Source organism: Giraffa tippelskirchi, chromosome 7, assembly GCF_054371585.1.
Source record: "Giraffa tippelskirchi isolate mGirTip1 chromosome 7, T2T-mGirTip1v1.2.pri, whole genome shotgun sequence".
Classification (NCBI taxonomy): Eukaryota; Metazoa; Chordata; class Mammalia; order Artiodactyla; family Giraffidae; genus Giraffa; species Giraffa tippelskirchi.
In genome coordinates, this window is record NC_137281.1 from 144,371,522 (window position 1) to 144,388,739 (window position 17,218).

The 17,218-nt window shown below is 43.7% G+C and overlaps 1 protein-coding gene across 8 annotated transcripts in view; it reads right to left on the reverse strand.

Moving 5' to 3' along the window:
• The window catches only part of DPF3 (double PHD fingers 3), a 279,584-nt gene that overhangs the window by 199,282 nt on the left and 63,084 nt on the right, over positions 1-17,218 (reverse strand). For 2 of the 8 annotated variants that reach the window (XR_014059238.1, XM_081508942.1), the window contains exon 2: positions 7,293-7,423. The exons of the other annotated variants lie outside the window; for them this stretch is intronic. Coding sequence is in view for 1 of the 2 variants with exons in the window: in XM_081508942.1 (XP_081365068.1) it covers positions 7,293-7,423 (131 nt within the window). In the remaining variant the exon portion in view is untranslated. The remainder of the gene's footprint in view (positions 1-7,292; positions 7,424-17,218) is intronic. 8 annotated transcript variants of the gene reach the window in all.

Consider the following 17,218-nt stretch of genomic DNA (forward strand, 5'->3'; position numbering starts at 1 on the left):
CAAACAAAAATTTAATAACATGTACACTTGGGGGAAACCCAGGAAAACTAAGTAACTCCCCAAAATGGCCAAAGTCCTCACCTTAATTACCATTCTCTAAAGACCAAAGAGAATGCTGGGGGAAGGTGGGGGTTGGGGAGGTTCGGAGAGTAAACTGTGGGAGGTGAGCAGGAAAGTACAGTAAAAAAGGATAAGGTTGTCGCACAGCTTGAAGTCATTGCCTTCCTCGTGGGTAGTGTTTCTGGAGATCTGGTCAGCTTCTTTTTGGTACCGTGAGGGAGAAACCCTTATGAATGGAGATTTCCCTTATAAATGTAAATATTTCTTACAAAACAGTAACTCCTACTCAGTGTTCAGTTTGTTTTTCTTTTCCCTGTTGGCTGTTTCTCCGAAAATAACCAGCCTAAAATAACTAATACGCCAAAGAGACATATTTGGGGGTGGCAAATTCTGTTCCCCTACACCTGACTGCCCTCCGTCCACCAGAACTTCCAGATGCTCAACCCCAGGGAAGGAGGGAGGGCGTGGGGCTGCAGAGCACAGGTGCCCTGCATTTCAGACCCTAGCTGTGGGGAAGGGCAGGGTCTGGACAGCCAGGGCGGAACCAGAAGCAAAGAAGGCTCTGGAGAGGAAGTAGAACCCTGGGAGGGGTTCTCAGCCCAGGTGTGTACAAGAGTCCCTGGGGAGCAACTATGAAAGGTAGATCCCTGGTCCTCCCCTCCCCCGCCACCCTCTCCTGATTCAGTGGATTTGGGTGGAGACCAGGAGCCTGACTTTTCACTGTGCTCTCCAAAATAACTCTGATACAAGCAGGCCATTGCCGACCCTTTGAGGACCCCTGTGAATAAAAGAGTAAAACTTGAGTTTCTACTTGAGAACTGTATACATCTCTCTTTAGCTGAGTGGTTTGGAAAGTTTGTTGTTCAGCTGCTCAGTCGTGTCCGACTTTTTGCGACCCCATGGACTGCAGTACACCAGGCTTCCCTGTCCATGGCCAACTCCCTGAGCTTGCTCAAACACATGTCCATCCAGTCGGTGGTGCCATCCAACCATCACATCCTCTGTCACCCTCTTCTCCTCCTGCTTTCAATCTTTCCCAGCATCAGGGTCTTTTCAAATGAGTCAGTTCTTCCCATCAGGTGGCCAAAGTATTGGAGTTTCAGCTTCAGCATCAGTCTCTCCAATGAATATTCAGGACTGATTTCCTTTAGGATTGACTGGTTGGATCTCCTTGCAGTCCAAGGGACTCTCAAGAGTCTTCTCCAACACACAGTTCTAAAGCATCAATTCTTCGGCGCTCAGTTTTCTTTATAGTCCAACTCTCACATCCATACACAACTACTGGAAAAACCACAGCTTTGACTAGATGGACCTTTGTCAGCAAAGTGATGTCTGGGCTTTTTGATGTATTGTCTATGTTGGTCATAGCTTTTCTTTCAAGGAGCAAGCGTCTTTTAATTTCATGCCTGCAGTCACCACCTGCGGTGATTTTGGAGTCCAAGAAAATAAAGTCTGTCACTGTTTCCATTATTTCCCCATCTATTTGCCATGGACTGGATGCCATGATCTTAGTTTTTTGGGGTTTTTTTTTAATTTATTTATTTTAATTGGAGGCTAATTACTTTACAACATTGTAGTGGTTTTTGCCATACATTGACATGAATCAGCCATGGGTGTACATGTGTTCCCCATCCTGAACCCCCCTCCCACCTCCCTCCCCATCCCATCCCTCAGGGTCATCCCAGTGCACCAGCCCTGAGCTCCTTGTCTTATGCATCGAACCTGGGCTGGCAATCTGTTTCGCATATGATAATATACATGTTTCAATGCTATTCTCTCAAATCATCCCACTCTCACCTTCTCCCACAGAGTCCAAAAGACTATTACATCTGTGTCTCTTTTGATGTCTTGCATATAGGGTCATCATTACCATCTTTCTAAATTCCATATATATGCGTTAGTATACTGTATTGGTGTTTTTCTTTCTGACTTACTTCACTCTGTATAATAGGCTCCAGTTTCATCCACCTCATTAGAACTGATTCAAATGCATTCTTTTTAATGGCTGAGTAATATTCCATTGTGTATACGTACCACAGCTTTCTTATCCATTCATCTGCCGATGGACATCTAGGTTGCTTCCATGTCCTGGATATTGTAAACAGTGCTGTGATGAACATTGGGGTATATGTGTCTCTTTCAATTCTGGTTTCCTCGGTGTGTATGCCCAGCAGTGGGATTGCTGGGTCATATGGCAGTTCTATTTCCAGTTTTTTAAGGGATCTTAGTTTTTTGAATGTTGAGTTTTAAACCAGCTTTTTCATTCTCCTCTTTCACTTTCATCAAGAGGCTCTTTAGTTCCTCTTCACTTTCTGCTATAAGGGTGGTGTCATCTTCATATCTGAAATTATTGATATTTCTCCCAGCAATCTTGATTCTAGCTTATGCTTCATCCAGCCTGGCATTTCGCATGATGCACTCTGCATATAAGTTAATAAGCAGGGTGACAAAATACAGCTTTGATGTACTCCTTTCCCAATTTGGAACCAGTCTGTTGTTCCATGTCCGGTTCAAACTGTTGCTTCTTGACCTGCATACAGATTTCTCAAGAGGCAGGTCAGGTGGTCTGGTATTCCCATCTCTTTCAGAATTTTCCAGTTTGTTGTGATCCACACAGTCAAAGCTTTGGCGTAGTCAATAAAGCAGAAATAGATGTTTTTCTGGAACTCTCTTGCTTTTTCAATGATCCAATGGATGTTGGCAATTTGATCACTGGTTCCTCTGCCTTTTTTAAAACCAGCTTGAACAGCTGGAAGTTCTTGGTTCATGTACTATTGCAGCCTGGCTTGGAGAATTTTGAGCATTACTTTGCTAGGGTAGGAAACTGTGGTGGGGGACAAAAAAGGATGACAAAGGGAAACAGGAGGGAAGGGGGCAGGGCACAATCCTTAAAGAATAAATTGTGAATATGACATAAACTGGTTAGAACCAACTAGACCCCAAACAACCACAGATTCAACTTCCAGAGGACTTTGAGCCTCAGTATTTGCTCATTGTACACAATAGCATGTGTAAAATGACACGCCCACAGGTGCTAGGACAGTTCTGAGGCCAACCGTAAATAACCAAAAAGTGAGCAGCAGCCCATAGTTGGAACAATCCACCTACGAAATTGTTATTGTTTAGTAACTAACTCATGTCTGACTCTCTGCAGCCCCATAGACTATAGCGACCAGGCTCCTTTGTCCATGAGATTTTCCAGGCAAGAATTCTGAAGTGGGTTGCCATTTCCTTCTCCAGGGGATCTTCCCAACTCAGGGACTGAACATGCATCTCCTGCACTGGTAGAAGGATTCCTTACCACTGAGTCACCAGGGAACCCCAGCCTATGGAATTACCCAGCCCATAAAAGCTAACCAACCCACATTTCAGGCTGCTCTTGCCTTTTGCAGTGAACCTCATCCAGTCTGTGGAATGTATGTCTCTCAAAACAAATTCACTTCTTACATATCACTTTGCCTCTTGCTGAATTCCTTCCGCACTGAGACATAAAGAATCTGAGCTTCATTAAGTCCTCAAAGAAAGCAAAAGTGTTAGTCACTCAATTCTGTCCGACTCTTTGTGACCCCATGGATTATAGCCCACCAGGCTCCTCTGTCCATGAAACTTTTCAGGCAAGAATACTGAAGCGTGTTCTCCAGGAAATCTTCCCAACCCAAGGACTGAACCCAGGTCTCCTGCACTGCAGGCACATTCTTTACCATCTGAGCCACCAAGTAACTTAATTAAAAGTTAATGGGTCCGAGTTGCAGTCCACGTTTTGGCTGAGTAAAAGTCTCATCCATGGATTCAAGTCCCGATCTGAAAGTTTGGGGCTGGTTTGAATTCCGCTGGATCATCGAAAAAGCAAGAGAGTTCCAGAAAAACATCTATTTCTGCTTTATTGACTATGCCAAAGCCTTTGACTCCGTGGATCACAATAAACTGTGGAAAATTCTGAAAGAGATGGGAATACCAGACCATTTGACCTGTCTCTTGAGAAACCTCTATGCAGGTCAGGAAGCAACAGTTAGAAATGGACATGGAACAACAGACTGGTTCCAAATAGGAAAAGGAGTATGTCAAGGCTGTATATTGTCACCATGCTTATTTAACTTATATGCAGAGTACATCATGGGAAACGCTGGGCTGGAAGAAACACAAGCTGGAATCAAGATTGCCAGGAGAAATATCAATAACCTCAGATATGCGGATGACACCACTCTTATGGCAGAAAGTAAAGAGGAACTAAAGAGCCTCTTGATGAAGTGAAAGAGGAGAGTGAAAAAGTTGGCTTAAAGCTCAACGTTCAGAAAACTAAGATCATGGCATCTGGTCCTATCACTTTATGGCAAATAGATGGGGAAACAGTGGAAAAAGTGGCTGACTTTATTTTTGGGGGCTCCAAAATCACTGCTGATGGTGATTGCAGCCATGAAATTAAAAGACGCTTACTCCTTGGAAGGAAGGTTATGGCCAACCTAGATAGCATATTTAAAAGCAGAGACATTACTTTGCCAACAAAGGTCCATCTAGTCAAGGCTATGGTTTTTCCAGTGGTCATGTATGGATGTGAGAGTTGGACAGTGAAGAAAGCTGAGCGCCGCAGAATTGATGCTTTTGAACTGTGGTGTTGGAGAAGACTCTTGAGAGTCCCTTGGACTGCAAGGAGATCCAATCAATCCATCCTAAAAGAGATCAATCCTGAGTGTTCATTGGAAGGACTGATGTTGAAGCTGAAACTCCAATACTTTGGCCACCTCATGCAAAGAGTTGACTCATTGGAAAAGACCCTAATGCTGGGTAGGATTGGGGGCAGGAGGAGAAGGAGACGACAGAGGGTGAGATGGTTGGATGGCATCACCAACTCGATGGACATGGGTTTGGGTAGACTTCAGGAGTTGGTGATGGACAGAGAGGCCTGGCATGCTGCAATTCATGGGGTCACAAAGAGTCGGACACGACTGAGCAACTGAACTGAACTGAACTGAATCCCATCTGAGTTGTGCAGTTTCAGAAGGCGAAGGGAAGGGCAGAGAATGGGAACCACATTTACTCAGCAGTGTCCTGCATTGACACCTGAGCATCCACGCTTCCGAGTTGGAAGAAAGATGAGTCTTGCTTGTATGGAGAACAATCCACTTCCCCAAATCTGAGAATGGCAGTATAAAATGGGGTCCCTCACCCAATAAGGCCCTGCCTCTGCATCAGAACTCTTTTCCCAGTCAGCCCTGGCACACTGCCTTGGTCTTCCCTATGCTCCGTTGACCCCTGGTCTCAGAAGACCCCTTGCCTTCCATGTCAGGAAATAGGGCTATTAAAGTTGTAATTAGCTAGAATGAGGTTATAAGGGTGGACCCTAATCCAACATGTCTAGTATCCTTACATAAAAGGGGGGAATTTGGACACAGAGACATGTGAAGATGAAGGTAGAGATCAGGGCAATGCCTCTACAAACCAAGGAAAACCGAAAGTTGCCAGCAAACCTCCAGAAGCTAAAAGAAACCTAGAAAAGAGTCTCCCTCACAAGGAACTAGCCTTGGCACCATGATCTCAGACTTCTGGCCTCCAGAACTATGAAGCAATAAATGTCACTTCAGGCCCCTAGTCTGTGGTATCTTGTTACAAAAGCCCTAACAAACTAATACACCCATAGCCTTACTTCTCTTGACCACACTGACCATCAATGGGCAAGTGAGAAACTTCCAGAAAGTCATCATATTTACTTTGCTATCCAACAAACCAACATGGTGGAAGAAATTCAAAGATTAAACAGAGTCCCTGCCCTCCAGGAGCTCACAGAAATGCAAATGTTTGCCACTATCCAAAACACTTCCATGTGCACCCTTCTCTCATAGACCCCAGATCTTATCCTGAGGTGCGGGAAGGTAGAGGGGTAGGGGAGAGGCATCAGGTCACATGATCTACAGATGGGAACAGTGGTGTTCCGGAGAGCTGGTGACTGGCTCCAGAGCCCTCAGCTATTAAGTGGCCGGAAGGCCACTGCAGCAAGGTCTTCCGAGTCCAAGAAGATGTCTGGTGGGGCTGTTTCCTTTCACTCTGCCTTGCGGCCTCTTGCCTCTCCCTCAAACAGAAGCCGCAGCACAGTGACAACGGGAAATATGCTGCTGGTATCCGAGATCGGTTCCAAGCGAGCTCCAGAAGGCAAGGAGGCAGACCAGCCAAGGAGAAAAGACTGCTGTGCCTACCACCCCAGCCCCCAGGCCCCCCGCCACTTCCAGCTCACAGGCCCTGCAGGTTCCTGGTAACGGTGCCACCCAGTGTTGTCAAAATAGCGAGCAGCTGGAAAGAATTCCAGAATGAAATCTATGCGCCTCTGCAGCTTCCTAAATGGCTGCAACTGTGGCGGCTAAACCCGCTAATGTGCTAAGCATTTTCTGGCAGGGCTGGCAGGCAGGACTGGTATTTTGGGAGCTGGGAGGGGCTTGGAGGCGTCATCCTTGGCAAGTCCTGGAAGGAGGTGGAGGCAAGGAGAACCAACCCAGAATGCTTCCAGTGAAGTCACCGGGAGCCACCGGGAATTCCTGGAGCGCTGGGCACTGGGCCTGGTGGGCAGCGCCGGAGGGCACAGAGGCCTCCTAGGGCGGTGGGGGAGGGGCTCCAGGATGCAGGTGACGGTGGATGCTCTTTCTGCTGACGCAGCACGGTGTGATGCTGTCCTCGAGGCCAGCAGCCTAGTGAGGCCCTATCTCTGTTTGCCTCTGAGGTGACAGGGGCAGGGCCTGTGGTGACCAGGCAAAGGACAAGAAGCCAATGCCCAGGGCAAGCCAGCAAGACTCACTGAGAGCAGTCTGAGGATAAGATCATTCCACATGGTCGGGATATCAGAACAGGGTCGGGGACAAGGGCAGCTTCCACACATGGTGACCTCGGATTTCACCCGAGCCCCTCAAGCGGTAACTTCTCAGGGCGCCCTGGTGTTTGAGAGCTCCTTTAAAAATATGAGCCCCAGGACTTCTCCGATGATCCAGTGGTTAAGACTCTGCCTTCCAATGTCAGGGGTATAGTTTCAATCCCTGGTTGGGGAATTAAGATCTCATATAGTACAGGGTATGCCCCCCCCCAAAAAAATGTTTTTAAATAGGTATAAAAAACTTGTAAAATTTTTTTAAAAAAATATGATCCAGGAAAAGAAGCAAATCCCCAAATCTGGATCAAAAGTAGGTCCTGGCGTTCCTTTGTCCCTGATGTGCTCAACTCCATGTTTCTTGGAGAAACCAGAGAATTCTTACAGAGTGACGAGGCGGATGTCGGGGACCAGAAGACGGAGCTGGTGAAGAAGGCTTTCCCGAGGAGACACCGGGAACAGGAAGTGGCGGGAGGACAGAGCCGCGCAGCTCAGATGACAGAGACACAGGTCAATCTGGGAACACAGAAGCCAGTAAAACCCTGACGGGATCCAGTCTGGAGGGAAAAAAATCCCAACTGATAGAAACTGCTGAGAGCTTGCAGCTTTTAAAGCCCCTCTAGCAAAAGGATCTTTGGAAGCTTTGCAAACCCTGACCACACAGCCAGTCAGCTGCAGCCCGGCCCACAGCGCTGAGTGTTTTTGCTAAATCAGAACAAACCCACTCACAAATATCTCATCCTGACCGCCCCCTGGCACCCATTCCTTTCCTGTCTGTGTGCCTGCCTTCCTTGGAAATGAAGTCGTCTCCGAGCCGAGGGGGAGAGTGCCGGAGAAGCCGAGGGGAGCTGGGGTCCTGACGGCAATCTCAGCTCCACTACTCAGTAGCCACTGACCCTGCGCAAGGCACTGTTATCTTTATTAGACTCATTTTTTAATCTTCAAAAGTGGAGATAAAGAAGCTATGACTGGGGACTTCCCTGGTAGGCCAGTGATTGGGACTCCTCACTCCCAGAGCAGGGGACATGGGTTTGATCCCTGGTCAGGGAAATATTAATACGATCGGGCATGCTGCATGGTGTAGCCAATTTTTCTTTTTTTATTTTAAAACTGTGACTGTAGGGTTGGTGGGAGGACTGAGATTGAGCACAGAGCCAGGGGTGCTCCAGGAGGGCTGGTCCCCCACCTCCCCACCTTCCTCTCCAAGGCCTCCAGCACCATATTCAATGTGGAGAGGATGCAGATCAGTGAAAGTTAATTTAGAAGTTGGGGAAACAAAAGGATAAGTATACAAAACAACCAGTCATGAATTTAACTGAATCCCCTCTAACAGCACCCTTGCCCACCTTCCCACCTTCCCTCATAGTCTCTCAGCTGGTAGACCTATTTTAGCAGGGCCTCTATGTTTACAATTCTCAGTGGACACCATTCACGTTCTACTCTGTGAGCCCAGAAGGGAGCATCATTCAATAGACAGTACCCCCAGGGCTGAGAAAAGTAGCCCTACTAAAGCACTTTTTTAGTGTTACCATCTTCAGGAAGGCTTTTCTGAGGCTTCCCATGGCTTCCCTCTTTCTTCTTACAGTGCCAGAAGCATTTCTTTATGGAGCTCATTAAACTCAGCCTTTATAATACTTGAAGTATGTTTATGTGTATGATTGCAGCAAGGTTGGATCTGACCTTTATATTCCCTGCAGCACCTAGTACATTACTAATTCATTTCACGAGGCCAGTATTAACCTGGTACCCTAACTAGTCAAAGGCATAACTAATTGTTTTTTGCATTTTAAAAACCTCAATCCTTACCTCACACCATATATAAACATTAACTCAATACAGATCATACAGCTAAATGTAAGAACTAAAACTATGACTTCTAGAAGAAAATGAGGGAGAAAATCATTGTGCCTTTGGATCAAGCAAGGAGGAGAAACTGGCAACCCACTCCAGTATCCTTGCCTAGAAAATCCCACGGACAGAGGAGCCTGCCAAGCAACAGTCCATGGGGTCACACAGAGTCAAACACGACTAAAGCAACATAACACAGCACTCAGCAGCACCGAGATTTCTTAGATAGGACACAAAAGTGCATAATCCATAGAAGAAAAAAAATTGATATACTGGACTTGATCAAAATTTAAAACATCTGCTCTTTGAAAGGCACTAATAATTAAATAAAAACACAAGCCACAGTTTGAAGCAAATATTTGCAAAATGTATATCTGATAAAGTCTATGTAGTCAGAATAAATAAAGAACTCTTAAAACTCAATAATAAGTCAAATGACTCAATTTTTTTAATGGCCAAAAGAACTGAATAGACATTTCACAAAAGAAGTAATACAGATAGCCAAAAAGCCTGTGGAAAAAAATGTTCAACATCATTAGTCATCAGGAAAATGCAATTAAAATCACAATGAGATGTCACTGAACATCTATTATACTGGCTAAAATTAAAAACACTGGCAATGCCACACATTGGCAAGCATATAGAATAACTGGAACTCTCATGCACTGCTGGTGGGAATGCACCACTTTGGAAAGCACTTTATCAGTTTTTATAAAATTAAATATACACTTCTGACCCAGCAATGCCACTCTTAGGCATTTGCTGAAGAGAAATGAAAACATATGTCTGCACAAAGACCTACATATATAAATGTTCATAGCAGCTTTATTTATAATGCCCCAGACTTGGAAACAGCCCAAGTGTTCATCAATTGATAAATGAATACGCAAGTGGGAAAATATCCATACAATGGAATGCATCCATACATGCAATAACTTGGATGAATCTTAAGTGCATTGTATTAGTTTCCTATTCCTGCTGTAATGAATTATCACAGGCTTAGTGGCTTAAAACACTACACATTTACTCTCTTATAGTTCTAGAGGTTGTAAGTCCAAAATCAGTCTCCCGGGGCTAATGTCAAGGTGTCAGCAGAACTAGATCCTTCTAGAGGCTCTAAGGAGAAATTCCCTTTATGTTTTCCAGTCTCTAGAGATGACCTGCACCCCTTGGCTCATGTCCCTTCCTCAAGGCCACCAGTAGAGGATCTCTCTCCCCCGCCTCCCACCTCTGCTTTGAAGGAGCAGGAGTTTCATCAAAGGCACAGAGGCATAGCAAGTTACAGGAATTTCAGTACTTCCAGAGTATATGATGTTACATTTCAAAGATAAGGAAACTAATTTTCAGAGAAATCAAGTATCTCACCCCGGGTCCAGGACATGGTGAAAAACAGGGATCAAGACCATTCCCAAGAAAAAGAAATAAAAAAAAGCAAAATGGCTGTCTGAGGAGGCCTTACAAACAGCTATGAAAAGAAGAGAAGTGAAAAGCAAAGGAGAAAAGGAAAGATATTCCCATTTGAATGCAGAGTTCCAAAGAATAGCAAGGAGAGATAAGGAAGCCTTCCTTATCAATCAATGCAAAGAAATAGAGGAAAACAACAGAATGGGAAAGACTAGAGATCTTGTCAAGAAAATTAGAGATACCAAGGGAGCATTTCATGCAAAGATGGGCTCAGTAAAGGACAGAAATGGTAGGGACCTAACAGAAGCAGAAGATATTAAGAAGAGGTGGCAAGAATACACAGAAGAACTGTACAAAAAAGATCTTCACGACCCAGACAATCACGATGGTGTGATCACTCACCTAGAGCCAGACATCCTGGAATGTGAAGTCAAGTGGGCCTTAGGAAGCATCACTAAGAGCAAAGCTAGAGGGGGGGATGGAATTCCAGTTGAACTATTTCAAATCCTGAAAGATGATGCTGTGAAAGTGCTGCACTCAATATGTCAGCAAATTTGGAAAACTCAGCAGTGGCCACAGGACTGGAAAATGTCAGTTTTCATTCCAATCCCAAAGAAAGGCAATGCCAAAGAATGCTCGAACTACCACACAATTGCACTCATCTCACACGCTAGTAAAGTAATGCTCAAAATTCTCCAAGCCAAGCTTTAGCAATACGTGAACCATGAATTTTCAGACGTTCAAGCTGGTTTTAGAAAAGGCAGAGGAACCAGAGATCAAGCTGCCAACATCCACTGGATCATCGAAAAAGCAAGAGAGTTCCAGAAAAACATCTATTTCTGCTTTATTGACTATGCCAAAGCCTTTGACTCTGTGGATCACAATAAACTGTGGAAAATTCTGAAAGAGCTGGGTATACCAGACCACCTGACCTGCCTCTTGAGAAACTTGTATGCAGGTCAGGAAGCAACAGTTAGAACTGGACATGGAAAAACAGACTGGTTCCAAATAGAAAAAGGAGTACGACAAGGCTGTATATTGTCACCCTGCTTATTTAACTTATATGCAGAGTACATAATGAGAAACGCTAGGCTGGGAGAAGCACAAGCTGGAATTGAGATTGCCACGAGAAATACCGATAACCTCAGATATGCGGATGACACCACTCTTATGGCAGAAAGTGAAGAGGAACTAAAGAGCCTCTTGATGAAAGTGAGAGAGGAGAGTGAAAAAGTTGGCTTAAGGCTCAACATTCAGAAAACTAAGATCATGGCATCCGGTCCCATCACTTCATGGCAGATAGATGGGGAAACAGTGGAAACAGTGGCTGACTTTATTTTTGGGGGCTCCAAAATCACTGCAGATGGTGATGCAGCCATGAAATTAAAAGACGCTTACTCCTTGGAAGGGAAGTTATAACCAAGCTAGACAGCATATTAAAAAGCAGAGACATTACTTTGTCAACAAAGGTCTGTCTAGTCAAGGCTATGGTATTTCCAGTGGTCATGTATGGATGTGAGAGTTGGACTATAAAGAAAACTGCTGCTGCTGCTGCTGCTACTAAGTCGCTTCAGTCATGTCCGACTCTGTGCGACCCCGCAGATGGCAGCCCACCAGGCTCTGCTGTCCCTGGGATTCTCCAGGCAAGAACACTGGAGTCGGTTGCCATTTCCTTCTCCAATGCATGAAAGTGAAAAGTGAAAGTGAAGTCACTCAGTCGTGTCCGACTCGTAGCGACCCCATGGACTGCAGCCTACCAGGCTCCTCCGTCCATGGGATTTTCCAGGCAAGAGTACTGGAGTAGGTTGCCATTGCCTTCTCCAAAAGAAAACTGAGCACTGAAGAATTGATGCTATTGAACTGTGGTGATGGAGAAGACTCTTGAGAGTCCCTTGGACTGCAAGGATATCCAACCAGTCCATCCTAAAGGAGATCAGTCCTGGGTGTGCATTGGAAGGATTGATATTGAAGATGAAACTCCAATACTTTGGCCACCTGATGCGAAGAGCTGACTCATTGGAAAAGACCCTGATGCTGGGAAAGATTGAAGGCAGGAGGAGAAGGGGATGACAGAGGATGAGATGGCTGGATGGCATCACCGACTCGATGGACATGGGTTTGGGTGGACTCAGGGAGTTGGTGATGGACAGGGAGGCCTGGCGTGCTGCAATTCATGGGGTCTCAAAGAGTTGGACACGACAGAGTGACTGAACTGAACTGAACCCCCATCCCATCCTCTCTTTAAAGCTAGAAATTGCCAGGTCTCACTTTCTGTTCTCATTCCCTCTTGTCTCTCCGCAATGAGAACCAACTTATGCATTGCTAAAGCAACACTCCCATCATATCTCTCCAGTGGCTTGTGCCCCCTACCCCAGGGGACTGAGTCTGGGGGTCCTCTACAGGCTGCTGCTGCCCCTGCCAGCCTCTCTGATTATCTCCCACAACTACTTCTTGCCACTACTTCGAGGCCAAGTGGCACCCATTTCACAAAAGCTCTACCTTCTGCTTACCTTATGTTCCCACTGTGTGTATCTGTGTGTGCTTAGTTGCTCAGTCATGTTTGACTCTTCACGACGCTATGGACTGTAGCCCAGCAGGCTCCTCTGTCCATGGGATTTTTCAGGCAAGAATACTAGAGTAGGTAGCCATTTCTTTCTCCAGGAGATCTTCCTGACCCCAGGGATCAAACTTGCGCTTCCTGTGTCTCCTGCATTGGCAGGAGGATTCTTTACCTGGTGAGCCAGCAGGGAAGATATATCTCCTCTAGGAACTCCCCTTCCCACTATTCACTCAACTGTTGAGGGAGAATCAAATGAGTCCTTCAACTCTTCACATAAACCTCAACACATTCCAAGTGAATCAAAGAATTGAGGTTAAAAAAAATTTTTTTTAAGAAAGAATTATATAGGTGATTATCTACCTGATAGCTGAATGGGAGTGTGGAATTTCTAAGATAAATAGCAGTGAAATAAATCAGTGGCTCACAAAAGAAAAATAGTAACATCTACTAAGTTCTACTTGTTTTAAGTGGATATCAGTACCAAAAATAAGTAAGTAAAATCAAACTTGACCTCATGTAAATACAGAAAGTAACTCCAAATTGACCATAGAATTAAATTAAGCATTAAGATTATAAAATTTTGAAAAGAAAACATAAAGGGAAAATCAAAATTTTCTCAGGACACAAAATCAAGAAACACAAAAGGAAAAGAATAAGTTGAATTTTATCAAAATTAAAAGTTTCTATTCTTCAAAAGACTCTTAAAGATAGGAATAGCAGTTACTCAACTGTGTTAGTGAAACTGATGCCACTGAATTGTATACTTAACGTGATTAAAACGGCATCTTTTATGTTACATATATTTTACTACAATGGGAAAAAAGACTCTGTTAAGAAGATGAACAGGCAAAACACAATCTGAGAGAAATTATTCATCATATATATATGTGATAAAGGACCTGTATCTAAATACATAAAGAACCCTAGCATTTCAGTACTGAGAAGACAAACCAATTTTTTTTAAATGGGCAAATATTTGAATAGCCTCTTCACAAAAGAACACAGGCAGTCAATAAGCACATGAAAATATGCTTAATATCATTAGTCATCAGGAAAATGCAAATTGAAACTATAAGACACCACACCCACTAAAATAATTAAAATTTTAGAAATTGATAATATTAAGTGCTGGTGAAGATGCATAGCAACCAAAATGCTCATACATTTTGGGAATATAAAATGGCTCAGCCACTTCAGAAGAGTGTGGCAGTCACTTATATAGAAACATGTGCTTGCTATATGACTGAGCAGTTTCATGTCTACGAATTTACCCAAAAAGGGAGGAAAAAATATGTCTACAAAAAGACTTGTACACAGCTGCTCACAGCAGCTTCATTCATAATAGCCAAAAACTGAAAACAACCCAAATGTCCATCAATTGGTGAATGGATAAAAAATTGTTGTATATTCATAGAGTGGAATAAAAAGGAACAAACTACTACCATACACAATAACATGGGTAAATCTTTAAAAAAAAAAAAAAAAAAGGCTGAGTAAAATAAGCTAGATTCTAAAAAATACATACAGTATGATTCTATTTACATGAAATTTTAGAACCAACAAAACTAATCTAGAGTGTCAGAAAGCAGATCAATGGTTGCCTGGGGCAAGAGATGGGGTGGACTGCAAAGAGGCCCAAGGGAATTTGGGGGGAATGATAGAAACAGCCTGTCCTGGTTGTGGTTACATGGGAATATATACTTGTCAAAATCCAGAGAATGATATACTTCAATGAGTACATTTTATTGTGTGTAAATAATATCATAATAAAGTTGGTTTAAAATAATATAAAAGTCAAAGCACAAAATACTAAAAATATTTGCCACATATATGTCATATATGACAAATAAATATCAGTAAGTGCCCACACAAGTTGATACAAAAAGCATTGACACCTTAACAGATAAAAGGCCAAAGGACACAGACAAGCCACAAAAGAGGAAATAAGAATAGCTAATAAACAAGTAAAAAATTAAAATAATGAAATGCCATATTTCACATACCAAATTAGCAATGCTTTTTGTTTGTTTTAATGATAAAGCTAGTGCTATAGGGCAAGATAAGCACTTTGCCGGCAAAAACATAAATTGGTATATCTCTGGAAAACAGTCTGGCAATAAGGATCCAGAGACAACAATTTCTTGATTATTTGACTTAGGCCTAGGAACCTATGCTAAAAATAATCAAAACTAGAGATCAATATGCAAGAATTTTCATTACTGACTTAGGACAAGTCACTGTGCTGAGTAAATATGAATATCAGTATGATAAAATATCAAATGCTTGTCCAGAGTAGGAACTTAACAAATATTTCTTAAATGTACTTTCTTTATATACTATATGTGAAATTTAAGAAGGAGCTATATAGGTGACTTACACTAGTGGGTAAAGAAATGTATATATAATTTTTCTCATTATAGCAAAGATTAGAAATCACCTAAATACCTATCGAGAGAGGTGAAGTTAAATAAATCATGGTATATCCACACAATGAAATACAGTACATCTGTTAAAAATAGGATAGACATATATCTATTGATATGGATCTCTGAAATATATTGTTAAATTGAAAAAGCAAGGTGCAGAACAGAGCATTTAGAATGCAGCTATTTTAAGGGGGAAAAAAAGGATAGATACACATTTATACTCATAGAACAACTCCAGAAAGAATAGGGAAGAAACAAAATGAGTGACAGCGGTTGGCTCTGTGTTAAAGAATGAGGGGAATTCCCTGGCGGTCCTTGGAGTGGTTGGGACGCCAAGCTTTCACTGCCATGCATGTGCCCTCAGTTGGGTGCAACTCTTTGAGGCTCCTCTGTCCATGGAATTTCCCAGGCAAGAATACTGCAGTGGGTTACCATTTCCTCCTCCAGGGGATCTTCCCGACCCAGGGATCGAACCTGCATCTCCTGCATTGACAGGCAGATTCTTTACCACTGAGCCACCTGGGAAGCCCTTCATTGCCATGGCCAGCGTTCAATCCTTGGTCTGGGAACTAAGATCCTGCAAGCTGAGAAGTGCAGCTAAAAAAAAAAAAGGGTAAACTGAAGAACTAAGGCCTGAGGATGGGAGGAGACTTATCTTCCTCTCCTGTTTACTCTCTGTAGCGTTTCAATTTTTTACCACTTTAGAGGTCTTTCTTTTTCAAAAAGTGAAGTCCTCTTAAAAAAAAAAACACACACCATTTTTTAGGAGAAGAAAGGAAAGTATTACGAGTTGAATCATGTCTTCTCAAAAGGCATATATTAAAGTCCTGACCCCCCAGTATCTCAGAATCTGATCCTACTTGGAAACAGGGTCATTGCAGACCTAACTAGTTAAAATGAGGTAGTTAGGATGGGCCCTAATCCAGTATGAGCTTCCCAGGTGGCTCAGGGGTAAAGAATCTGCCTGCCAAAGTAGGAGACAAGGGTTTGATCCCTGGGTTGGGAAGCTCCCTGGAGAAGGGAATGGCTACCCACTCCAGTATCCTTGCCTGGGAAATCCCATGGACAGAGGAGCCTGGCAGCTTACCGTCCATGGTATCGAAAAAAGAGTTGGGCACGGCTTAACTGACCACACAACAACAACTAATCCAGTATGACTAATATCCTTATAAAAAGGGGAAATTTGCACACAGAGACATGCATACAGGGAAAACGCCATATGAGGATGAAGTCAGAGATGGGAGGATGCTTCTACAAGCCGAGCAACACCAAAGACTGCCAGCAAACCTCCAGAAGCTAAGAAAGACCCAAAGAGCTCTCCCTCGAAACTCTCAGAAGGATCCTAGACCGCCGACACCTTGGTCTTGGCTTTCTGGCCTCCAGAACTGTGAAGCAGTAAATTTCTGTTATTTAAGCCTCTCAGTTTGTGGTACTTCATTACAACAGACACACAGGGAGGAATATTAACATGAAATCAAACAAACAACAAAAAAAAATAAGGTTCACAATGATCAAACCTACCATTCTAGAAACAAACATCCCAGCACCTCGTCCCATAACCAATCAATCCACCCATCACCTCACCCCACTCCCATGTCTGTAGCAATGGGGTAAATGCTTCACATTCTCTCTCCCTCCCTGCCCCACCCCCTCACACACAGACACACACACACAGACATGCACACACACGCATGCACACAAACACACACAACATTTAATTTTTAAAGGTAAAACAACAAACAAAGGCATGTGGCTTTATTACAATCTCGTGCATGTGTCAGAGGCGTCCCACGCACCTAAAGAGCACTGAGCCATTGTCCAGAATCCTATGATGTTGCATTAAAGACACTGGAAGGGAAGAACACACTAGAACACCCCTGGTAACTCCAGCTAGTGACTCGGCTCCTGTCTGTGGCATGGAAACTATCCACTCTAACAGTGCCCAAGACCATCTTCAACAAGGATGTTGTAGCTTCCACAACTGTACCGTAGTTCTGCCAGCCATTGCACCCACTGTACCACCTGAACAGAGCTGCTCCCGGGGCAAGAGCACTAATAGCATAGTCCCACGCC